The 25,475-nt window shown below is 43.8% G+C and overlaps 1 protein-coding gene and 2 long non-coding RNA genes across 8 annotated transcripts; 1 reads left to right on the top strand and 2 right to left on the bottom strand.

Moving 5' to 3' along the window:
- The first annotated feature begins 2,090 nt into the window (after nucleotides 1-2,090).
- On the top strand, nucleotides 2,091-6,116 carry LOC110885353. 5 transcript variants are annotated; one of them, XR_002562107.2, is made up of 8 exons: nucleotides 2,091-2,496; nucleotides 2,645-2,720; nucleotides 2,947-3,101; nucleotides 3,235-3,332; nucleotides 4,100-4,238; nucleotides 4,614-4,750; nucleotides 5,545-5,660; nucleotides 5,959-6,116. It is a non-coding gene; the product is annotated as an uncharacterized LOC110885353 (long non-coding RNA). The 5 variants fall into 5 exon arrangements; XR_002562104.2 differs by having other exon boundaries at nucleotides 2,092-2,496; nucleotides 2,947-3,144; XR_004869201.1 differs by lacking the exon at nucleotides 5,545-5,660 and having other exon boundaries at nucleotides 2,093-2,496; nucleotides 2,947-3,144.
- On the bottom strand, nucleotides 4,605-8,486 carry LOC110882157. 2 transcript variants are annotated; one of them, XR_004869202.1, is made up of 5 exons: nucleotides 8,145-8,486; nucleotides 8,017-8,072; nucleotides 7,763-7,807; nucleotides 7,448-7,635; nucleotides 4,605-4,721 (listed from the first exon to the last, which is right to left on the bottom strand). It is a non-coding gene; the product is annotated as an uncharacterized LOC110882157 (long non-coding RNA). The 2 variants fall into 2 exon arrangements; XR_002560004.2 differs by lacking the exon at nucleotides 4,605-4,721 and adding an exon at nucleotides 6,959-7,328 and having other exon boundaries at nucleotides 8,145-8,485.
- Nucleotides 8,487-24,045: 15,559 nt separating this feature from the next.
- On the bottom strand, nucleotides 24,046-24,657 carry LOC118482657. Its single transcript, XM_035978244.1, has one exon. The coding sequence runs from the start codon at nucleotides 24,655-24,657 to the stop codon at nucleotides 24,046-24,048; it is 612 nt and encodes a 203-aa protein (XP_035834137.1).
- Between the last annotated feature and the right edge of the window lie 818 nt (nucleotides 24,658-25,475).

Below are 25,475 nucleotides of genomic sequence, written 5' to 3'. Positions count from 1 at the left end.
TCTCCTGCACAAGGAAACAAGCCGTGACTCGTAACAAGGAGGATGGGGTGGGGGGTGCTCCTTGTTACCACTCTCCGGCGTGAGAATCAGTAGTTTGCTTGGGAAGCAAAGTAAGATAGTAGTAGTAGTGAGAGAGTTGTGAGAAGATACCTCAAACCTGGTTTGGGGTTGGTATTTATAGCCGAGGAGTGAAGGAGGATGATGATGGATGGACTGACGACGTGCTGCACCTTTTCAGGTGTGTCAGGCTCGTCGGTTATGGAGGTTACGCCACGTCAGTCCATTGCTTACGTAGCTCTGACAGGTAACTGCCATTGGTGCCACTTGCACTGTGGTGTCAGTACCACTTGCTTGAGTACATAGGATGCGGTGCAAGCCGCATCGCTACGTGCGGTAACATCTGAAGTTACCGCGTCTCCTACTTGTGACCAAGGAATACGCGAGATGCGGTGCTAGCCGCATCGTCGTCTTGCCTGCATCCCTTGTCGTGACGAAAATGTCCGCATGGTGCGGTGTCAGCCGTACCGCTACGTTCATCTTCTTCTATGCCTAAGGTAAGGCTTTTCTGTATTGATAGAAGTGTTCACTGGATGCGGTGCGATGCCGCATCGCTGTGAATACTTCCGTTTTCATACACCAGATGTGATGCTATGTCGCATCACTCTACCGTTCTCATGTTCCATGTAAGTCCTTTGTTACTAGACAGATTGGATTCAACCCTTGTGTCGACGCGTTCCCGCATGGGCACAAGTAGGTTGTTAGTTAGTGGGGGTTTTGATAAGGGTAATGGTCACTCGCGGTCCATGCTGACGCGAGATCTGGGACCATACCCCTTCAGGTTGGATCCAATAGTTGTAAGGGAATGCTAAAACAAACATGAAAATTGTTATCATGATGAATCCTATTAGATGGATTGCCCGCGCGTTGCGGCGGGTGCCCAACTAATATGAGATTTAGTTATGATTTTATTACGAACCACAACCCGTTCTTGGTTTATTTAGTGAAAATGCCTTCTATAAAAATAGAGAAAGTTTGTTGGCCCAATCTATATTATTTAATTTTTTAACCGAATGTCTAAAATACCCTTTAGAAAGGATGAAAATTTTGTTAAATGATATGGACACAAACTACTACAAATTACCCTTTATCGCTTCTTTTCCTCTTCTTTTCGTATTCTCGAAAGTTTATATTCCTCCAATGTTGTTACCAGTCGCGCCTATAAACAATGTTTTTAAAACTATTAAAAAACCATAGGAGAAAAATGTGAAGAACAAAAAAATGAAATATTTTGTGATATAATGCAGTATACGTGTAAAACGCACCCCATCATAAAGGAACATCTTATTTTTATCATCTTCCCATGTGACCGTTTTACATATCAAGTTATCGACAATAGCTGCAATCGATTGATCATAAATATTTTAGTCAACCATACCAAAGAAATCATGTTATAACCAAAGAAAAAGTAAATACATGGAATCTTCTTGTTGGTAATTCGAGCTCAATCAGCCCGTCTTAAACTTATATGAGCACTTCTTCCACCACCGAATCGGTATTGTTCCTACAAAAAAGCAATGTGAACTAAAAAAACCGAAACATATAATTTGTACATGAAATAGTAACTTTAAGCATGAGGGCACAAGCTATAGGTGGCAAAAAAGTGTGGGCCAAACGGGTCAAAACAAATTAATACTCAGGACACTTTATTCTGTCCTCATCCAAAATTTCATTTTAGATAATATAATAAGTGTGACTTTCAAATACGCGTACTAACATATTTCTTCAATTATTTTGAGCGGTGAAAAACACTTTGGGTGACTTTTAAACTGTTTGACCCGTTGCTTTGTGAGTTTTGAGAAAAGAAAAATACCAGATTATAATCTTTAAGCTAGATCTCCTCCTCACAAGCAGAGAGCCACCAATCTATGTGCTCCATGATTTCTTTTCGGCCCAAAGTTTCATTTGATACTTCACTTATTTGCGTTTCACTTTTCGCTAAAAGTTCACCAGGGTCCACCACCCTAAAATATAAAACACTTGAGCTTCAATTTTCTAACATTTAACACGTATATTATTTGGAAAAGTATAAAAATGGACAGGAGATACGTTTGCAGGCCCAAACCGCCTAACCTATACTCAAAAGATTATTTATTTTGACTCAATACTTAACCCGCCCGACATAACAAGACTGCTTACCTGAATCCATCATTGCATTAGATTTTTCAAAAGTTGTTCTCGGAATAGTTCGATATGGGTTTTGAAACATAATTCTTCCAGTTCTACCCTCGTGGATTGTAGGGTTCCGGGGGAAGAAAGAGAGAAAGGGAAAGCTGATGGGGTTGCAGCGGCGCCACGGCCCTACGGCGCGTCACCTCCTCCTCTGTTTCTTTACCTTTTAGTTACACAGCTCGCTCTTCTTTAGCTCGGTGTTCTACGACTTTTGTGAACGGCATTAATGGCGTCTCATGGCGGCGATGGTCGTTGGTTGCTTGCCAGGTATGTGAAAGGCTCTTTGTAGGCTTTGTTGTCTTCCTTTTTCATTATTTATCGGTGTTCTTTGCGTTTCGAATTCTTGAATTGCATTTGATAATTTGGTGTTGTGTATACTAATTTGTTGACTGATTAATTATTTGTCATGTTGTAGGGTTGATATTGTTGTTCTGTTGCTACTTCAAGTTAGAATAGGAGTTTTTTTTTTCAACCCTATGCAGTTGATTCAGGTGATCTATAAATTTTAGGCATTTAGGTTTATGCTGTTTTTCGTATCGTTTTGTTGTTTTAGGTTTTGTTTTTTTAAGGCGTGTTGAATATTGTTTATCTGACGTTTGATTTTTCGTTTTTCTTTCTGATTTGTGTGTTTGGTTTTGTTTTGGTTAGCTGATGATGTCTAATAAACTATGGTTTCGGGTACAATATTGATGATTTTGTTGCTGTCGTTGTTTTCAGGCGTTGTAGAGGATATTTTAGGTTGTGATTCAAGTTGACATTTAGTTAGCAAGTAATCCGACAAGTCATACTCTACATTGAATCCATAGTTGCTACGTACAATGTAATTAATCAGGTGTTGCTTGGCGAGATCCAAAGAGTATCCTCGAGGGAAGGTAGGGCTGCCATTAAACTTCATTGATAATGGGTTTTTCAACAGTAAGTCCGCTAGTTTCATTGAAATTATATATTTATATGTGTTTTTCTTGAGATTGTGATTGCTTTGTTGGATATTTTGACTTTGTTCAGGTGTATGACATCAGATTATGATGCAATATCCACCATATTTGATGTTCATAAATATGCCAAAACACCAAAAGATGCAGTTGCAGAAGTGGTTAAAGCAGGTGTGTATGTCTTATTTACTACTTTTTATTATTTAGGTAACAAAAACATTCGCCCAGTGATTCAGAAGCTGTTAGACCATGTGTAGTAGTACACATGAATAATGCCCCCACCCATGGGCATTGTGCGACACGTGTCATCCCAGTCAACAAAGGGGCATTATGGGCGATTTTCACAAATGGGCGATGCCCAATAATGCCCCATCGATTGATTACCCAATTATTTAAAAAAATAAAAATAAAACAAATAATATTACTTGGAATATTCTTATTGGACAGACAAAAATGAGAAAGCATGCACAGGCGTTTTTTAAATAACGCGGAGGACCATTTTTTGAAAAAAAAAAAACGCTTAAACACGCCTAGGGGGTGGGCGTGTTTGGGCGTGATTGGTGAGGAAAAACGCCAAAATTGATACCACTACGCATGGTCTTATTGTACTGGCTGGGATAAGTGGACGTGGTAGCTTCCCTATGCATGTCGACAAGTTTTTTAAGGTTGATGCTTCTGTTTCTGATACATTACCAGTAGCGTAGTAATTTTTTCCGCCTTTACTTGCGAATGGGTCATATTTGGGTTGTGCTTTATCTCAAAACGGGTCAATAAAATTTGTTGTATACTTTTGTACATATAAACTAACGAGTAAACAACTTAGGAGTTTAAGGTTGCTTCTATTGTGTTGGCTCCAGGTCCTCAACACCTCCCTTCTTTCATATAAGGTTTTCCTCTACTGCGCACAGTTAACAGTGTTGAATGTCTGTTGCAAACAGGTGACAGAGGATGGACGACAAAGAAATATAAACTCTTAGGCTGGAAGGAGCTATACCACCAATAGAAGTCCAACTTCTACGCTGCTGGATTCCCGCCTTTAGAGACGTCAAAACATGTTACACACTGGTCAACTGACAGGTAGACTGGTACACCTCACATTGTTTACCCATATACAAAAAATAACACTATTATCATTGCATTACTACACATTTTAAGCTTAAAAGCATGTACACGTCTTAGAACACGACTTGGGTTTTAGTTATTAGGATGCAATAAGCTTAATCTACTACTATTTGAACTAAGATAATAATGTTAAATCATCTGCATATTCAGCCATCACCTATAAGAATGAGCTCGGTACCGTAACGGTACCAAAAATACCGGTCCCAAAAAACCTACTCTTGACGCCTTTACTTGCGAATGAGTCATATTTGGGTTGTGCTTTATCTCAAACGGGTCAATAAAATTTGTTGTATACTTTTCTACATATAAACTAACGATTAAACAACTTAGGCGTTTAAGGTTGCTTCTATTGTGTTGGCTCCGGGTCCGGGTCCTCAACACCTCCCTTCTTTGCCTCTACAACACTAGAGCACGTGTCCTTCTTTCAAGGCCTTCAACCTGGACTATATCAACAATTTTAGCTCAAGGTGAATATAAGTATTGTTATATGCATTGAAATATATTACAATTACAAACACTATAAGATATAAAAGGTTAACGGTAACTTTTAAAATGTTTCAAATAATAGTGATTTTTTAGGGATGTTAATCAGTAGTGTTCATGTTTTGACGAGTCGGACCTGCCTTGAACACGACATGGACCCGGATATCATGTCACACATGAAAAGTTATTTTTATTGAAAGAAATATGCTAAATCATGCTTATTTGTTTTTAATAATTTTGAACTTTCGGATAAAACTACCCAAAATAGTTTTAAGTTATTGTTACATAAACACATTTCTAACAAGTAAATGAATGGGTCAAATGGGTACCTCAAACACAGCCCGTTAAGTTAAACGTGTATCCAAGTTTGACCCACACTTGTATAGACTAAACCTAAATCCTTAAGACTATGGGGTGTGGAGGGGCTTGGGTTGGGGGCATTGCTCGACACGTGGCAGATGTGGGCTCCACCAGTCCACACCCAAAAAAGTGGGGTGTGGTAGCGGCGTGGCCAGACGGGGCGCCATGTGGTTTTTTTTTTATAAAATTGAAAGCTAAATTCATTTTATCCCCCCCCCCCCCCCCGCCAGGCTCAATCCCCACGCAAGCGGGGCAACACCATGGCCAACGCTAGCCCGGTGTTGTCTAGCCAGCGTTGCTTGGCAACCGCCGTCCCAACCCACACCCCACGGTCTAAAGTCGATCTCATAATAAGTTTCTTCAATTATAAATTTAATTTTAACAAAATGAATAATGCATATGTGGTGGTATACTATAGGCAGTTGCAAACTTTTTATCTGGAGTTATCACCAGCAAAGAGAGTACTAAAGTATACGCAACCTATGGTAAATGCAGTTGAAAAGTCAGAAATGCTAAAACATCATGACAAAGAAGGTAAAACCCAACTATGTGTTAAGACCATCAATTTTCTTACGAGAATGATTAGCCAATTTCAACCCTATGTTAGGTGTGTTTCTGCTGTTAAAATTATTCCTAAAAATTAATGCTTAATATTTTTTTATTAGGTTTTAAATGCACCAAGGCTATTTGGTTTCTACACCTAAGTAAGAAAGGCAAATAGATTAGTAAATAATGCCAGACAAGTCACATGTTTTAATCCAACCCTGTTTTGACCCGTTATCAAACTCACCCATACTATTGAGCACATATTTGATAAATTACAATTATACAGGTGGGGACCTTGACGTTACATGTCGAACTCACGTCACGATTATAAGTCACGAGAATCAGTTGGTGATTTAACACCAGAATTCTACAATGACATCCTCTTCTTTGTTGTAATCGACATATTAGAAGATTTTGACATCAGCAAAAAAGCTTGAGCACGCCTATAAGACATTCTAATACGACCCGGCTTCCATTTCGCTCACATGCATACAAAAACTCCGGATGACAATTAAGCACTCTACTACAGATGAAGAAAGCAGCAAACGCCACAAAGGAAAATCGCCTTGAAGGGTCAACGCAAAAGTCCTTTTGCTTCTAGGTATGTATGTGGACATGTAATCTTTTGGGTCCACTTAATATATAATATTTTGGTTCAACTGAAACATTTTCTCCAATTCAACACAGATTGTATGTATGTACATTGTATAAAGTCCAATTCACACATATTAAAGAGTCGAATACATCATATACGGAACACGACAAAAAACACATTGTAAAACGCGCAACGCGCGATGATGAATAACACTAGTTCAATCAAATATAAAGAAAAGATAGCCTGAAATTATATTTATTCAAGTGAAGTAGTAAAACAACGGGTCAAGTTATTCTACAAAGGCTTCTAATTGTAAGAAGTGTAAGAAGGATTTATAGAGTGACAAGTGTCCAATAACCTAAAACGAAACCCACTACATCACCACCAAAAACCTAAACACCCACCCCCACCCCACCCCACCACCACCCAAAAACCTAACCCCCCCCCCCCCCCCCGGCAAAAAAAAAAAAAACTATACCTCACCAAAAAAACCCCAAAAAACCTAACCCCCCACCCCCCAAAAACCTAAAAAAAATCTAAAAAAAACTAAACCCCCACCCCCACCACCACCCAAAAACCCTCGGCAAAAAAAAATTTTTTTTTGGGGGGGGGGGGGGTTTAGGTTTTTGGTGGTGGTGGATGTTTAAGGTTTTTTTTTTTTGTTTGTAGTGGGGTTTTTTGTGTAGTGGGTTTTTTTAGGTTATTCAACACTTGTCACTCTATAAATCCTTCTTACACTTCTTACAATTAGGATCCTTTGTTTTTGATCCTAATCCGTAAAACAACATCCTGGTCTCAAAATATGACTTGATGTTAGCAAATTTTGATAGTTCAGAAAGTCAGTGTGAAGTCACAGACTATTAACACCATATGAAATCATATAAATGCATAAAGGCTACAACAATCCAATTCACAACCATAATCTCGATGACTAAATCGGTAATCACTGACTCTTCTGTCTAATGATTATAATACTCATATCATTACACAAACTCACAAAAAAGATGTGTGTTTGACTTATTTGGTCAATGCTACTTCTGCCGTCTCCCAGTCCTAGAAGCCTGCTCTAGCATGAAAACTATTATCAATTTAGGCTACATTTCTCACTTTGCAGTAATTGTTGAAAAAACTAAGCTTTTGCAAACCAATTTTCCAAAATTAAACAACTTTAAAGTCAAACCTTTGAATCGATCCACAAAACATCATAGCCAACCTTGCCCTCTACCACATAGCTCTTCTCTAATGCCGCGATGCGCCCTCTAGCCAGCCTTCCGTGCTCTCCCATGCACGAACATGTGACGATGTTCCACCGTGGTGCCCTCCGACATGGCCATCTCCTCGCCAAACGCCATGACGGTAACACACAGACTGACAAAGGAAATAGTTAGTAGACTCTGAAACATCCAATGCCAACATAAAAGGACCAAATCTTAAAACTTTGTCATCCTTCATCTAAGTTTCCACAAAATATATTTTGAAATTATGATGAATATACCTTGTGAATCATCTCTGGCGTCAAGTTAAAAGGAACTCTGTTCGACTGAAACCAAAAGAATTGAAAAGGCCAGCATTAATATCACTACAAGTAGAAAACTCCAAGAATAATTAGAGGTGCAAGATGGGCGGATTGAATAATCAATCAAATCCATTATATTTATCCTTTATAATTAAAAAGGATGCTAAAAAATAAGAAAACCATCGTCTACAACATCATTAAACTTATCATAAGTCATTGGAAAAGAAATTTACCAGAGGATATGAGTATCTGTCGATGAATATACATGCCAGTCCAGGTCTACAGGAATCTGTAAGAATTAGGGTTAGGGTTTAGAATCAATCAAGCAATCGTAAGTGATGGAAATTGTGGGTGACAGTACCTTGGATTCCTTTTCAAATATATTGAGGTCGTTTTCAAGGGCGGCGACAACATCGGTCTTGGTGGAATCGGAATCGGAGCCGGACTCCCCTTCATACGTTCGCTTCCTCATCATTCTAAGTTAGGGTTTCCATCGCTTACAGATCCAGAAAGAAACAAAGGGCACCTGATGAAACACAGAATAACACTATGGTTAATCTGTGGGGTTGTTTCTCCTGTGGGTTCAATCTCCTTTCTAACTCGCGAAAATGACCTGGGTCCTGCAAAACAATAACACCATTAGTCTCGTTAAGAGGGGAATATGGGGGTTTCCCTCTTAACCAGGCTCCGGCGTGAGAATAAGTACTGTTCTGAGGAGGAATAAACAGTGTGTGTTGAGTGTGTGAGTATAGAGAGCAAGATGGATCAACCTGAATGATGAAGGGTCCTATTTATAGCCGGAGGGTGAAGGAGGGAGGAGCAGCTGTGCCAGCTGTGGTTGCGCGCCAGCTGTCCGACCAAGGGGAATATCCTCTTGGTCTCCTCTGCCATGACCAGGGTAGTGGTACACGTGGCGCTCTTACATTTGTTCATTTTGGAGACGTCGTACTGACGTTGTCGGGCTGCTCCTTGATTTGTTGCAGGCTTACATGGTGTTCAATGTCTGGTGACACGTGTTGTCCTTCTTGTCGGATGGAGCATCCTTGGTGCCACCTTGACGTCTTCCAGAAGCTTCTGGATTACCTTGCTGATGTAGGCGCCATGTAGTATAAAAAAGTGGTGTGGTCCTTGCCATGTAGGCGAGGAATTGGGACCATACCTCTTCAAGTCTCCCCAGTCCAGTGTGCCTTCTAGTTGAGTTGTTCGTCTAGGAGGGATTCTGGACTTATAAGGGTAGTGGTTGTTAAGGTTGATGTTTGTTATGCGCGTTTTTATGGCAATGGTTGCATGGCGCGCGGCGTGTTGGGAATTTGCAAAAGTTGAGCCAAATGGACGCACGGCGCATGTGTTTTGGCAACTTATAAAAGTTGAGCCAACTGGACGCACGACGCATGGGTTTTGGCAACTTGTAAAATTTGAGCCAACTGGACGCACGGCGCATGGTTTTTGGCAACTTGTAAAAGTTGAGCCAACTGGACGCACGACGCATGGGTTTTGGCAACTTGTAAAAGTTGAGCCAAATGGACGCATGGCGCATGTGCTTTGTAAAAGTTGAGCCAAGTGGATGCATGACGCATGGGTTTTGGCAACTTGTAAAAGTTGAACCAAATGGACGCATGGCGCATGACGCATGGCACTTGTTGGTTTCTTCTGCAGGAAGCTTTGTTGTCTTGGGGGGGAAACAACTGATGTGACTGTCTAGTGTCCCTGTCTTATCGGAGGTGAACAGACGCCTTTTTCAGTGTGTCAGTTGCTTTTCTCCACATTGTCAGGCGTGTGCCGTCCACGTTCCCGGAAAAAGAGGTGACGGTTTCTCTTTCATCTGACGTGTTTCTTCCCCATTGGATGTCCTTCTGGCTTCCTGACGGCCCACTACCCATCGCATTAAATGCGATGGGTATAAATACATGGCGGTTTCCTCCTCTTTCTTCACTTTTCAAAATTTGAAATTTGGTGTTCTCTCCCACTCCTTCATCTTTTTCCCTTCTTTTTCTCAAGCATTTTCGTCTTAACCTTCTGTTTTTCTTTGATCATGTCTGGGGCGAATCCTTCCCAGAAGAAGAGAAAGAATAAAGGGAAGGCTCCCCCTGGCCCTGACCAGGCAGTGATAGGGTGGAAAGAAGAAGAGTTCCACAACTTGGTGAGGGAGATGGGTTTTCGTCCTGAATGGGGAGCCCAGTATCCGACTGCTGGTTCCACTGCCATGGATGCACCTACGGGCTACTTGACTTTATATGCTGCGTTTTTCCGGGAGGGCAACTTCAGGCTTCCGATTACCAAGTTTACTGCTTCGGTGTTGAGGAACTATGGGCTCCATATTTCTCAGATTAACGCGATTGGGCTTCCCCGTGTTACTCACTTTGAATTTGTTTGTAGAGCCAACCGTGTTGATCCGACGTTTGAAATGTTCAACGTCTTCTACAGTGTTACTTACACCAATGGTTTTTATTCTTTCGACTCCCGGACGGGTGTTACTCCTGTTTGTTCCGTTCCTCTAAAGAGACGATTGGAAACAGAAGTTTTTCTACATTCGTCGCGGTGCTATTCCTATGGATATGCATTACCGGTCGGTGGTGAAGGGATCCCGAAGATAGATGTTTTGGTGGGTTTTGCTGAACAGGACTGGTACAAGAAAGTAACACATAAGGCTACTGCCATTTCGCAGTTGGAGGAGATGGCTTTGGTTGGTGCTGGGATGAGTCTGTTGTGGTTTCCGAAGAAGCCCTTGGGTGTTCCTGTTTATGGTTACCAAGGCAAATGTATGTAATTTTTCTAAAGTATATTCGAATTATTTTGTTTTTTGTGTGTTCTTCCTTATTCCCTTTTCTTTTGCAGTTGGATACAACTTGTTAAATGTCTTGGATCCGAAGGCTGCGGGTGCCATGGTTAAGGCATGCCAAGAGGATGGAAAGCCGACGTGGTTAAAACAGATTCGAGGCCGTTTCTTGCACCTGTCTGATGAGAGTTTCGCTAAATATGCTGTCACACCCCCAAAATCCACCCGCGGAGTACCACCGCTTGGGAGCGTGACATGACCAGGATCAAGCCATCAATCATATCAAACCATAGCAATTAATATTAGAAGTAGTTAATGTAAGTCACCATGACATGATTGATGTTCAAAAATCAAATACTGTTTAAGTAGCGGAAGCAACATAAAGTAAACCCAAATTAAGTTATAAGTTCAATAATGTTCATGATCCATCTGCCACAACGACCTGCTCCTTCCTTGTGCAAGCTCCATAAAGTACCTAAGGTCCTGCAAGGCATGCAGCAAATAATCAACAAACTAGTTGAGCGAGTTCACAGAAAGTAAGTTCATAACATGCATAAGTATAGCTAGTGGGGGCTTCCCATACTAGTGTGTACTAAAGGTGGGGGCTTCCCAAACCTTGTGTTCATATTACTGGTGGGGGCTTCCCATGTTTATCCTGGCTAATGAGGGCTTCTCATTAACGGTACTTACTAGACTAACTTCCGACCATGTGTTCTTCTTTACCGAGAACAGGAAAACGTACAGGGTCACGTAGGCTTTACGTGACGTGCCCTTCCCCGAGGACAGTGGTACGCGTGGGGGCTACGTAGGCTTTACGCAGCGTGGCCTTCCGACCTGGAAGCCAGTGGATGGTATTGGGTTACGTAGGCTTTACGTAACGTGTCCTTCCCGACCCGGGAGACATATGGCAAATGATCTGGGTTACGTAGGCTTTACGTAACGTGTCCTGACTAACCTGAGGACGATGGTCTATAGTCTGGTATATGCGTAAGTACGAGTAACTCCTTTTACAATAACATATCCAACCCAATTCCCAACCCGGGAATCCCATGCCTTGGCTGTGTGAACTCACCTTGGTTTGCTCGGCAGATACACAAATAAAGACTCGTGAACTAAGGGTGGTCAACCACGTCCTAACAGGGTTACCACATAAGTCAGATTCGGTCCAAGCATTGTACGTATGCTATCACATAAGTAATCACGTATAGTCATGGCAAACACGTACACGTATCAGCAATCCAACAAACAATCTAAGCGTTCGGCCCAATCATAACCCGGCCCAATTAACCAAACAGTCAAGATTCTCAATCGGCCCAAATAGTAAACGCATACAAGTCCATTAATAAACAGTCCACAAATCAAATCATTGGGCCCAACTGATTGGGCTCGTGACAGCGAAGACCCAAAACAGTGGTATGTGCAAAGGATGATCTCGACTCGCAACGGGGTTACGAGTCGCAACGGGAATCTCGAGTCGTAACAGTTGGACACGAGTCGCAACAGGTGGTCTCGGTTCATCATGGTTTGGTTACGAGTCGCAACGGGACTCGCAACCGTGGTTCCGGCTTGTGCTGTTCGTGGTCTCGAGTGGGGTTCTGACTCGCAACGAGTGATGCCGAGTCGCAACCGTGTGTGTAACTGGTTTCCATAATTCCTGCATTGACTTATCCGTGATTCTAGCAAACATCTAAGGCAGTTTCGAAATCAGATCAATCACAGAAATTTATCAACAGTTAATTATAACCATTCAAGAACATCGAATCAACATGAACAGCATTCATATGAACAGTAATCTATTTATATGAACATGTAACCGTGATTAATTACCTAGCCCAATACTTAGCACATCCACAAGTTACCATCCGAATCATATAGCATAACAACAGATTACATCGAGTCTCATCCGATCCGTATGAACACGTTAACAATCCGAACCACATATTAACATTTGATTTATAACAAAACACACATGTAAGCCGGTTCTTAATCACAATCGATCATACTATCATCACCCGAATTACATCATGCAATGCACAAGAATCATCTATAAACATCATGTAAACGCATAGATCATAACATCATCCTATACAGTCAAATAACAATGTGCACTAACCGGTTGGAATCAAAGAGAGGGAGAGTGATCCTCTTGTGCCTTGCCGTCAAGTTCGAGCAAAAGAGAGAGATAGTTAGGGTTTGTGGGTGTTGTGAGAGTTGAAAAACAAATGAGGGAATAACCCCCCTCTAAGATGTTTGTTTGCGTGAAAAGGGAAGTGGGCCGAGCCCACTCGGCTACTCATTGATCCGAAAGCAAGGTATAGCCCAAATGAGCTTGTGTACTCGGTTCGTGTACATTCACAACATACATACATACCACGTAATACATACACATATGCACATAATAATAAAACATTCATTAAATCATGGTATCACGTAGACACGTAACGTTACACAAAGTAAGTCTAAAGTTCGAGTTGTCACATTATCCCCAACTAATTGGAAATTTCGTCCCGAAATTTTGGTATGCACTCACTGAGGAAGCTAGGTAAGTTCAATGGTTCACTGGTTTTCCTGGGGTGTCACATCCTTCCCCCGTTGATCTGGAATTTCGTCCCGAAATTCCGAAGTAGTAGCTTCAGCCTCAGTAGTGGTAGCATTGGTTTCGAATAACTGGGGGTACTTTTCTGTCATCCTGTCTTCGCGTTCCCAGGTGTACTCTGGGCCACGTTTGGAGTTCCAACGAACTCGGACAAGAGGGATTCTCTTGTGTTTAAGGACCTTCACATCTCGGTCCGTGATTTCTACTGGTTCCTCGACGAACTGCAACCGTTCATCGATAGTGAGTTCCTTAAAAGGAATGATGAGGTTTTCATCTGATAGGCACTTCTTTAAGTTCGATACATGAAAGACATTGTGAACTGCCCCGAGTTCAGCTGGTAGGTTCAACTTGTAGGCTACCTTGCCAATCTTTTCTATAATTTCGAATGGTCCGACGTACCGCGGATTTAGTTTGCCCCGTTTGCCAAAACGTACCACACCCTTCCAGGGTGAGACTTTCAATAAAACCCGGTCCCCGACCTCAAATTCCAATGGTTTTCTACGCTTGTCCGCGTAGGCTTTCTGACGGTCGCGTGCTGCCGCCATGCGTTGTCGTATCTGTGCAATCTTTTCTGTGGCGTCCACTACAATCTCTGGACCCGTGATCTGACTATCCCCCACCTCTGCCCAGCAGAGGGGTGACCGGCATTTACGCCCGTACAATGCCTCGAATGGAGCGGCTTGAATGCTGGTGTGATAACTATTATTGTAAGAAAACTCCACCAAAGGGAGATGCTTTTCCCAGCCGTTGCCGAAATCGATGACGCATGCCCGAAGCATGTCTTCAAGTGTTTGGATCGTTCGCTCAGACTGCCCATCCGTCTGAGGATGATATGCTGTGCTCATGTCTAACCTTGAGCCGAAAGATTTATGCATCGCTTGCCATAGCTCTGACGTGAATCGTGCATCGCGATCCGAAATGATAGATGTGGGCACCCCGTGCCTCGAGACAACTTCTTTAAGATAGACGTCTGCGAGAGTGGAGAACTTATCCGTTTCCTTTATAGGTAGGAAATGTGCAGACTTGGTGAGTCGATCCACTATGACCCATATTGTATCGTTCCCACGCTGGGATCTAGGTAGGCCTGTAACGAAATCCATGGAAATTTCTTCCCATTTCCATTGAGGTATCTTAGGCTGCTGAAGTAGGCCAGCTGGTTTCTGATATTCAACCTTGACTCTCGCACAGGTCAAGCATTTTCCAACGTACGTAGCGATGTGGGCCTTCATACTAGGCCACCAATAAGTAGTGCTGATATCGTGGTACATTTTATCCGACCCTGGATGTACCGAATAGCGAGACTTGTGAGCTTCATCCATTACAAGTTCGCGTAGACCGCCATAAAGTGGGACCCAAATACGCCCCGTTACATAGTAGGCGCCGTCTGCCTTCTGTTCCATCTGCTGTCGTGAGCCGCGTAAGGCTTCAGCCTTGACGTTTTCGGGCTTCAGTGCTTCTATCTGAGCAGCTCGTATCTGAGCAGGAAGGCTAGACTGAATCGTAAGCTGTAGCGCTCGCACGCGCCGTGGTAAAGTGTCCTTTCGACTAAGGGCGTCAGCCACAACATTAGCTTTGCCTGGATGGTACTTGATAGCGCATTCATAGTCGTTAAGTAACTCGACCCATCGTCGTTGACGCATATTCAAATCCTTTTGCTTAAGAATATGCTCGAGACTCCTGTGATCGGTGTAAATCGTGCACCTGGTACCGTACAGGTAGTGTCGCCATATCTTAAGCGCAAAAACAACAGCTCCCAGCTCTAAATCGTGCGTCGTGTAGTTGCGTTCATGAACCTTGAGTTGACGAGAGGCATAAGCGATGACCTTGTCGCGCTGCATTAACACACATCCAAGTCCCCGAATGGATGCATCACAATAAACCACGAAGTCATCTGTGCCCTCTGGCAAAGAGAGGATAGGTGCACTGCAAAGTCTATCCTTTAGGTGCTGAAAAGCAGTCTCCTGGGGCTCTCCCCAGCGATAGGTAACACCCTTCTGTGTTAGTAATGTAAGCGGCTGAGCAATCTTTGAGAAATCCTTGATAAACCGTCTATAGTAACCTGCCAGACCCAAGAATTGGCGTATTTCTGTCGGCGTACGCGGTGCAGGCCAGTTCCTGATCGAATCTACCTTGGATGGATCGACATGGATCCCATCCCTGTTCACTACATGGCCTAAGAAGTGGACTTCACGAAGCCAGAAGTCGCATTTAGAAAGCTTAGCGTACAGCTGTTCCTTTCGAAGGAGTTCCAAAATAAGACGAATACTATGACGAACTTGTCTAGATAGGGTTTGCACACCCTGTTCATAAGATCCATAAATACAGCAGGCGCGTTCGTTAACCCGAACGGCATGACAAGAAACTCGTAGTGACCGTAACGAGTTCTGAATGCAGTCTTGGAGACGTCCTCATCCCGGACTCTCAGCTGATGATACCCAGACCTCAAGTCTATCTTCGAATAGTAACACGACCCTTGCAACTGGTCGAATAAGTCGTCTATGCGTGGAAGAGGATAACAGTTCTTCACCGTCACCTTGTTGAGTTCACGGTAGTCGATGCACATCCGGAACGTACCGTCTTTCTTTTTCACGAAGAGTACCGGAGCTCCCCAAGGCGAAGAGCTTGGACGAATGAAACCCTTTTCCAAGAGTTCTTGCAGTTGCTTTGACAGTTCCTCCAATTCTGATGGAGCTAGACGATATGGTGCACGAGCTATGGGTGCTGCCCCTGGAGCGAGCTCGATTTGGAATTCGACCTGTCGATGAGGCGGTAAACCAGGCAAGTCTTCAGGAAACACCTGAGGGTAATCACGTACAATTGGAATATCCTCCAATTTCTTTTCTTTTGCTGATGCGTCTGTAACGAGTGCCAGAATGGCAGTGTGCCCCTTTCGTAAGCATTTCTGAGCCTTCAAGAAAGAGATGATGCCAACCACTGCACCACTCTTGTCGCCTTGAACTTCTAGAGGTTCCTGACCAGAACGAGGAATGCGAATAATCTTCTCGCTGCATAAGATTTCTGCCTGGTGTTGGGATAACCAATCCATCCCAATCACGACGTCGAAGCTACCCAAAACTATGGGAATGAGATCAATAGAGAAGGCTTGACCAGCTAAGATAAGATTACAACCTTGAACTACGTGCGTGGCTTCTAGACTTTTACCGTTAGCTAACTCTACTACATGCTTGGTGGGTAAAAGTGTTGGTGCACGTTTTAGCAGTTGACACATTTTCACAGACATATAGCTTGTATCCGCACCCGAATCAAATAAAACAGTAACATAAATATTGTCGAGGAGAAACTTACCCATAACCACGTTGGGATCGTTCACTGCGTCGCCCCGACCTAGTACGAATGCACGACCACGAGCTTCATTACCGTTGTTGTTGTTGTTTCCACCGTTGTTGTTGCCGTTGCCCTGGTTGTTGTTGCGATTCTGGTTCAACTGAGGACAATCGCGTTTGAAGTGACCTTCAGCCCCACACTGGAAACATCCCCGGTTTCCACGCTGTGGCTGCTGCTGCTGATTCTGGTTCTGTGGAGCTGGTTGCTGAGGCTGCTGATTCTGATTTGCAGGACGAGGGCTCCTACAGTCTTTAGCCTCGTGCCCCATCTTAAGACACCTTTGACAACGACCCTTGTTACACGGGCCGTGGTGATGCCTGTTGCAGTTGTGGCACCTAGGTTGACTACCCTGATATCTCCTCTGTCTGTGACTACCAGAGGATTGCTGGCTAGGACTCTGATAGTGGTCAATCTTCTGTTGCTGAGCTTGTGGCTGAACAGTCGCGGAACCCCTGCTGGAATCTCCATCCCACTTTCTTTTACTGTCACCAGATGTAGCAGGAGTAACCGAGGTGGTGACGTTAGCAGTAGCATTAACACGCTTGGGCAGTTTATTCTGATCCACTGCCTGATCGGTGATACGGTGAGCGAGGCGTTGGATTTCCTGGATGTTTTCGAGGTTAGCCGACGTTACATGGCTCTGAATTTCTGGCGCCAATCCCTTGAGATACAACTCAATGCGCTTATATGGAGGGTCCACCATAGTAGGACACAGAACGGCCAGCTCATTCGACCGTTTAGTGTACGCTTCGATTTCCGATCCAATCATTTTCAAGTTGTACAGCTCGTTTTCCAGCTTGTGAATATCTTCACGCGTACAGTACTCACGCTTGATGAGTTCCTTGAAATCGTTCCATGGGGTGGCGTTAGCAGCTGCCAACCCTAAGATCTGGACTTGGGCGTTCCAGCAAGTCAGTGCTATCCCTTCCAAAGTACCGGTGGCAAACTTGACCTTGCGAGCCTCAGGGCACTCGCACATTTCGAATACTGATTCTAACTTTTCAAACCAATGGAGGAGTCCCACTGCCCCCTCTGTGCCACTGAAAGAGTTTGGACGACAGTCCATGAAGTTCTTAAAAGTGCAAACTTGCTGCGCTGGTTGACCTATTGTGTACGAATAGGACGAGAGTTAAATACGAGAGTTAATGTAGGATCTAAAGATCCTAGTGTGTGCCTATACTGCAGGATATACTACCTGCTTGAGCTGCTGCAACTGCCGCAGCAACTTGAGCTTGAACGAGAGCCTCTAGCTGGGCTTGTGTCATGTTGATTCGTCCAGACATGATCTTCATAGTAACATGTAGTATACGTAAGAATGGTTCGCGAGTAGGGCGATGACAGAAAAGTGTAAGCACGTAGGGTTTCTCATGCTATGGTATCATGTGTATCTAAGCGTAAAGCGAGCAAAGTTCTAAGCAATTCTAGCAAACAGGCAATAAACATAACCTTATTACCTAGGATGTCGAGTCTTGCACGTGGAGCGAAGCGTCGTTGTGGATCGTTGAGAGCACTGTTCTGGTTATAGTCCGGTTTTAATAAAAACGTTTTCCCATATTAAAACCAAGTTCTCTATAACCAATGGCTCTGATACCAATCTGTCACACCCCCAAAATGCACCCGCGGAGTACCACCGCTTGGGAGCGTGACATGACCAGGATCAAGCCATCAATCATATCAAACCATAGCAATTAATATTAGAAGTAGTTAATGTAAGTCACCATGACATGATTGATGTTCAAAAATCAAATACTGTTTAAGTAGCGGAAGCAACATAAAGTAAACCCAAATTAAGTTATAAGTTCAATAATGTTCATGATCCATCTGCCACAACGACCTGCTCCTTCCTTGTGCAAGCTCCATAAAGTACCTAAGGTCCTGCAAGGCATGCAGCAAATAATCAACAAACTAGTTGAGCGAGTTCACAGAAAGTAAGTTCATAACATGCATAAGTATAGCTAGTGGGGGCTTCCCATACTAGTGTGTACTAAAGGTGGGGGCTTCCCAAACCTTGTGTTCATATTACTGGTGGGGGCTTCCCATGTTTATCCTGGCTAATGAGGGCTTCTCATTAACGGTACTTACTAGACTAACTTCCGACCATGTGTTCTTCTTTACCGAGAACAGGAAAACGTACAGGGTCACGTAGGCTTTACGTGACGTGCCCTTCCCCGAGGACAGTGGTACGCGTGGGGGCTACGTAGGCTTTACGCAGCGTGGCCTTCCGACCTGGAAGCCAGTGGATGGTATTGGGTTACGTAGGCTTTACGTAACGTGTCCTTCCCGACCCGGGAGACATATGGCAAATGATCTGGGTTACGTAGGCTTTACGTAACGTGTCCTGACTAACCTGAGGACGATGGTCTATAGTCTGGTATATGCGTAAGTACGAGTAACTCCTTTTACAATAACATATCCAACCCAATTCCCAACCCGGGAATCCCATGCCTTGGCTGTGTGAACTCACCTTGGTTTGCTCGGCAGATACACAAATAAAGACTCGTGAACTAAGGGTGGTCAACCACGTCCTAACAGGGTTACCACATAAGTCAGATTCGGTCCAAGCATTGTACGTATGCTATCACATAAGTAATCACGTATAGTCATGGCAAACACGTACACGTATCAGCAATCCAACAAACAATCTAAGCGTTCGGCCCAATCATAACCCGGCCCAATTAACCAAACAGTCCAGATTCTCAATCGGCCCAAATAGTAAACGCATACAAGTCCATTAATAAACAGTCCACAAATCAAATCATTGGGCCCAACTGATTGGGCTCGTGACAGCGAAGACCCAAAACAGTGGTATGTGCAAAGGATGATCTCGACTCGCAACGGGGTTACGAGTCGCAACGGGAATCTCGAGTCGTAACAGTTGGACACGAGTCGCAACAGGTGGTCTCGGTTCATCATGGTTTGGTTACGAGTCGCAACGGGACTCGCAACCGTGGTTCCGGCTTGTGCTGTTCGTGGTCTCGAGTGGGGTTCCGACTCGCAACGAGTGATGCCGAGTCGCAACCGTGTGTGTAACTGGTTTCCATAATTCCTGCATTGACTTATCCGTGATTCTAGCAAACATCTAAGGCAGTTTCGAAATCAGATCAATCACAGAAATTTATCAACAGTTAATTATAACCATTCAAGAACATCGAATCAACATGAACAGCATTCATATGAACAGTAATCTATTTATATGAACATGTAACCGTGATTAATTACCTAGCCCAATACTTAGCACATCCACAAGTTACCATCCGAATCATATAGCATAACAACAGATTACATCGAGTCTCATCCGATCCGTATGAACACGTTAACAATCCGAACCACATATTAACATTTGATTTATAACAAAACACACATGTAAGCCGGTTCTTAATCACAATCGATCATACTATCATCACCCGAATTACATCATGCAATGCACAAGAATCATATATAAACATCATGTAAACGCATAGATCATAACATCATCCTATACAGTCAAATAACAATGTGCACTAACCGGTTGGAATCAAAGAGAGGGAGAGTGATCCTCTTGTGCCTTGCCGTCAAGTTCGAGCAAAAGAGAGAGATAGTTAGGGTTTGTGGGTGTTGTGAGAGTTGAAAAACAAATGAGGGAATAACCCCCCTCTAAGATGTTTGTTTGCGTGAAAAGGGAAGTGGGCCGAGCCCACTCGGCTACTCATTGATCCGAAAGCAAGGTATAGCCCAAATGAGCTTGTGTACTCGGTTCGTGTACATTCACAACATACATACATACCACGTAATACATACACATATGCACATAATAATAAAACATTCATTAAATCATGGTATCACGTAGACACGTAACGTTACACAAAGTAAGTCTAAAGTTCGAGTTGTCACATATGCCAACGTTGTTTTAGGTGAAGATGATGAAGATGACCCCATTGATCCTACTCGAGAGGAAGTTGTTGTTCTCTCGAGTGGAAGCTCTGGTAGATCTTCTGAAGGTCTAACTTCTCGTTGCGCGCGTGCAGGTCCCGCGCAGGTGGCTGTTAATGAGCCTGTTCATGAAGTCGTTGGTGATGATGAAGAGATTCTAGTTGAAACTGCTTCTCAATTGGAATCCAGGAAGAAGACGAAAGCTGGTGCATCGGGGAGGAAGGAGAAAGGGGTTGAGGACAAAGCTGCTGATACTTCTCGTAAGCGACCCTCTACTCTTCCTGTCCTTGATTACGTTGTCGTTTCTGATACATTGTCTGGTTTAGGGGCCGGAGAGAAACCTTGAGGGTCTGATCCAGATGACCGCTCTACCTTGACTGAAATGATGAGGAAAAAAGCCCTTGAGGATAAGAAGCGAAAACTTGATGAGCAAGCTGCTGCTCTCCTTGCCTCAAAGAAAGCTAAGCTCCGGAAGGAAGTTCCTCTTGCGCCCTCGGAATCTGACATTGATATGGGCATATTTAGAGGGGATCGTGGTAATCTCTTGGAGGAGATCTATGCTGCTTCCGCGCCTACAGGTAAAGGCTTTATAGTTGTATGCTTCATTGTATGCTTTCCGGGTTGTTTTTGATTGTTATGGTTGTTTTGTAGTAGGATTCAAGTCGGGTAAGGGCCCGCGCAGGTTTGATATTTCAAAAATCACTCCTCCTGCTTCTCCTCCATCGAGGACAAATGATTTATCCCCTCCTCGCGATGATTCTGTGAAGAAGAAGAAGGAAGATGATGTGACTGCTGAGCGTGTAGGTGAAGGTGGTGATGGTGGCGCATGTGGTGATGGTGGCGCATGTGGTTATGATGCGGGTGGCGACGACATGGGTGGTGATGGTAAAGGTAAGGGTGTTGACATCAAAGTGGAGTCCAGTGAGACCGCTCCACGTCAAACCATTTATACTAAACGCCCAGGGGGTGATGGTGGTGGTGCTACTTCAGGTGTGGTTCGTAGTCCACAGTTTGAGAACATCCATGTTGGTTCCTGGGATACCCATAACCCGGCTTGTGATGACTTGCCACATGCTCCTCGCTGGAATCTTACTCAGGGTTCCAGGATGAATGATGTTAACAACTGTCATGATTTCTTCTCCATGTCTCTCCCTCCGGCTGAGAGGATGTTTCAGAAGAAACGCAACCGCTTCGAGTTGTTGGACGATCATGTTCGTGCTGGAGTTAATTATTTCGCAACTTCTCAAGAGATTGTCCGCGAATGGAGACTGATGGGGAAGGAGACTGTTGAGTTTGAAGATGAGAAAAGGGCGTTTGCGGAAGAGAAAGAAAAATTCAATGATGAGAGGAAGGGTTTGCAATGGAGGGTTTCAGATGCTAAGCGGAAGCTTGAGCAGGAGAAACAAGTCAATGTTCAAAAGCAAAAAGACTGGGAAGTTGCTTGTGAACGTACTAATGCTGAGATGCAATCTCAGCGTGAAGCTATTGTCCGGTTATCCGGTGAAAAGAAAGAACTTGCTGATGAAGCCCATCAAGCGCGCGTTGCGTTTGAGAAGAAGGAGAAGGAATATGTTGATCGTATCGACAAGTTGGAGATCCCTGTTAAGCAGAAGGTTTCTGAGTGTGAAGCTGCTGAACGCCTTCTTGAAGAGAAAGCTTCTGAATGCCAAGTGTCTGAGCTCCTGGTTGAGGAGATGTCTGCTGACTGCAAATGGTTGCTATCACGCGCAGTGCCTTTGGTAACCTCTTTTTCCTTGTATGTGCTTTCTTTTTGTTTTAACCTCTTCTCTTATGTTGTTCTGTGTGCTTTTCGCAGCTTGCTGACCGTATTGTGCACTCCCATGAACTTGCCACGTACATGTTTGAGTTGGGTCAAGCGGGGTACAATAGTGGTCGGAAGGATGGCTATTCTGAGGGTAAAGCTGCGACTGCCAACAATGAGAAAGATTATCACTTCGAACTTTACAAAGAGAATTGTGATGGTAAAAATGCTGCGAAACGCAAGGAGTTTGCATCTCTGGAGTTTGCTGTTGTTAAAGCTGCTCAAAAGCTGTCCCGAAAGCCCGATGGTGTCGCCCTGTTGAAGAAAGCGCTTGGTGATGAAGGTCATGCGGCTAGAGGTGCTGGGACCAGTCATCCAGAGTGAAGGATTCCGGCCTACGTGCCGCGTATGGCCTTAGACGGCCTTGTAATCATCTGGCAACCTTATCAACAATTTCAATTTTGTGTACCTGTTATGCTTGTGAACATTTAACTATGCTTGACGTTTGTTATGTTAATATTTGCCTTTGTTTCATGCGAATTTTGGTATTGTCATAATATGTGCATGTATAATTACTTTGATTAGGTGTCACGAATAAATGATGGCACTGACAGGTTGTTGTTGTGTTAGCTACACCGTTTATTCTGTCGCTTTTGTGCGCGGGTTGGTTCGTGAATACGAAGTGATCGAGTTGCAGGTTATTTTGTGGACCCAACTATGTTCCGCTTTAGGGGCCTTACAATGTTTACTTACCATGCTATCGATATTTTCGTGTCTATGTGGGCACGATGTTTTGTTTTGGCGTTTTGTAGGCTTTAGTTATGTTTTTGACCCGGGTGTGCACTTGGTTGTGACGAGCTTTGGAGGTCTACAACGTTTCCTATGGTCGAGCCATTGGTGTTTTCATGTATGCCCAAAGTAATATATGCAGTTGTGACAAGAAATTTGCATGAGATAGATATAGCCAAACACTTCTTGTATTACTATAAATGTGTTGGCAATTCAGCCGTTGCAGTTACATAACCTTGTGAATGTTTACATATAACATTTTTTCAATTGCTGAGCGTTCCAAGTTCGTGGAACCTCCTTGTTGCCGATGGTGCGTAGCTTGTAGGCTCCTTTTCCGAGTACTGCGTCCACAACGTACGAACCTTCCCACTTGGGAGCTAGTTTTCCGGGTTTTTTGGCATTGGAAGCCTCGTTGTCTCTCAGGACGTAATCTCCTGGGTTGAAGGTGCAGACTCGGACTTTGGAGTTATAGTACTTCTCCAGCTTTGTTTTATACTTCGCTTCATTGATTGCCGCTATCTCTCTTCTTTCTTCTAGGAGGTCTAGGTCGATCCTCCTTTCTTCTTCGTTATTGATTAAGTTCATGGAGAGCATTCGTGGTGATGGCAATCCTATCTCCGCTGGTATTACTGCTTCTGACCCATAAACTAAGCTAAACGGTGTTTCTCCGTTGCTTGTTTTCGGCATTGTTCTGTGGGCCCATAATATGCTGGGCAGCTCGTCAACCCAGCCTCTTCTTTTTTCTCCCAATCTTGTCTTGATACCGTCAATGATGCTCTTGTTAATGGCTTCCACTTGACCATTCCCCTGCGGGTGCGCAACCGAGGATAAGGTGTGTTCGATGTGTAATTCTTTAAACCATCGTTGAAGGTCGTCTGCAGCAAAGTTCGTTCCGTTGTCGGTGATGATTTTGAGTGGTAGTCCGAAACGGCATATGATCTGTTCCCATATGAATCTTTTAACAATAGTGGATGTGGTTGATGCAAGTGCTTTTGCCTCTACCCATTTTGTAAAATGTCGATTGTGACTATTATAAATTTGACAGCGCCTGGGGCTTCTGGGAAGGGGCCAACCGTATCTATTCCCTACTGTTGAAAAGGCCATGCAGTTATGACCGGTACTAATTCATTCTTGGGGCGCATTGTCTTGGGAGCGTGTTTTTGGCATCCACTGCACTTCCTCAATTTTTTTACTGCGTCTAAGTGCATTCCGGGCCAGTAGTATCTGGCATTCATCACCTTTGCCACTACCATTCTTGGTCCAACATGTATGCCGCATATTCCTTCATGCACTTCTCTGATCAAATAGTTTGCGTCTTCGGGGTCAACGCATCTCAACAACGGCCCCAGGTATGACCTTCGGTATAAGATTCCATCAACCATCTGATAATGTTCAGCCTTGTATTGGATTTTCCTTGCTTCAGCCTTGTTCTCTGGTAGTATTCCAGATTGAAGGTACGCGATTATCGGAGTCATCCATGATGTTGTTCCTACCTGAATGACGCTTACTTCCCTTAGTGGCACTGATGGGTTGCTCAAAACTTCTATGCGCACATCCTTTGCCAGGTGCTGAAAACTTGTAGATGCGAGTTTACTTAGCGCGTCTGCCGGCTTATTCTCGCTTCTGTTGATGTGGTGCACCTTGTAGGAATAGAAGGTTTGCAGCAACGTCTTTGCTTGATTCAGGTAGAGCGCCATTACATCTCCTTTGGCCTCGTATTATCTGTTGATTTGCCCGGCCACTAACATGGAGTCTACGTGCGCTTCAATGTGTCTAACTCCCATTTTGATTGCCAATCTTAAGCCGGTAAGGAAAGCTTCATATTCAGCTTCGTTATTAGTGCTCTTGAAATCCAGACGTATGGCGTATGTGAATTCATGTTTGTCAGGGCTCACCAGCTGAAGCCCTGTGCCTGCGCCGTCTTCGTTAGACGCGCCGTCTGTGTATAGCAACCACGGTTCTTCTACTTGCTGTTTTTCGGCTTTTTCCATTGCTTTACATTCCTGGTCTTTATCATCAGGTACTTCTGTCATGAAGTCTGCTAGCACTTGGCCCTTGATTGCTGGTCTCGGCCTGAAAACCACATTATGGCCCCCGAGTTCTATGGCCCACTTTGCTAGTCTTCCCGAAATCTCTGGCCTTGCGAGGATGTTGCCAATATTGTAGTTTGTTAATACGTGAATGACGTGGTTGGCAAAGTACCTGCGTAGCCGTCTTGAAGCATGGATTAGCGCGAGCACTAGTTTTTCCATTATGGCGTATCGGGTTTCTGGATCGGTCAAGGTTCGCGACACATAGTACACTGGTTTTTGGACACCTTGTCGATCAACGAGTAAAACTGCTCCGACTGTTCTGTCGGAGGCTGACAAATACAATACCAGAGGTTCTCCTTTGACTGGTGCAGTTAATGTTGGCAGTTTGATAAGGCAATCTTTCATCTCGCGGAATGCGCTCTCGGCTTCCGGAGTCCACTGGAATTGGCTTTTCTTCATGCAGTTGCGGAGTGTCTGATGAA

Source organism: Helianthus annuus, chromosome 10 (genome assembly GCF_002127325.2).
Source record: "Helianthus annuus cultivar XRQ/B chromosome 10, HanXRQr2.0-SUNRISE, whole genome shotgun sequence".
NCBI lineage: Eukaryota > Viridiplantae > Streptophyta > Magnoliopsida > Asterales > Asteraceae > Helianthus > Helianthus annuus.
Note: the sequence above shows the minus strand (reverse complement) of the source record. Positions and strands in the feature narration are given on the sequence as shown.

Bases quoted from the DNA above. Each gene is read 5' to 3' on its own strand.
- LOC118482657 (XM_035978244.1), bottom strand. From the start codon at position 24,657: ATGGCGCTCTACCTGAATCAAGCAAAGACGTTGCTGCAAACCTTCTAT.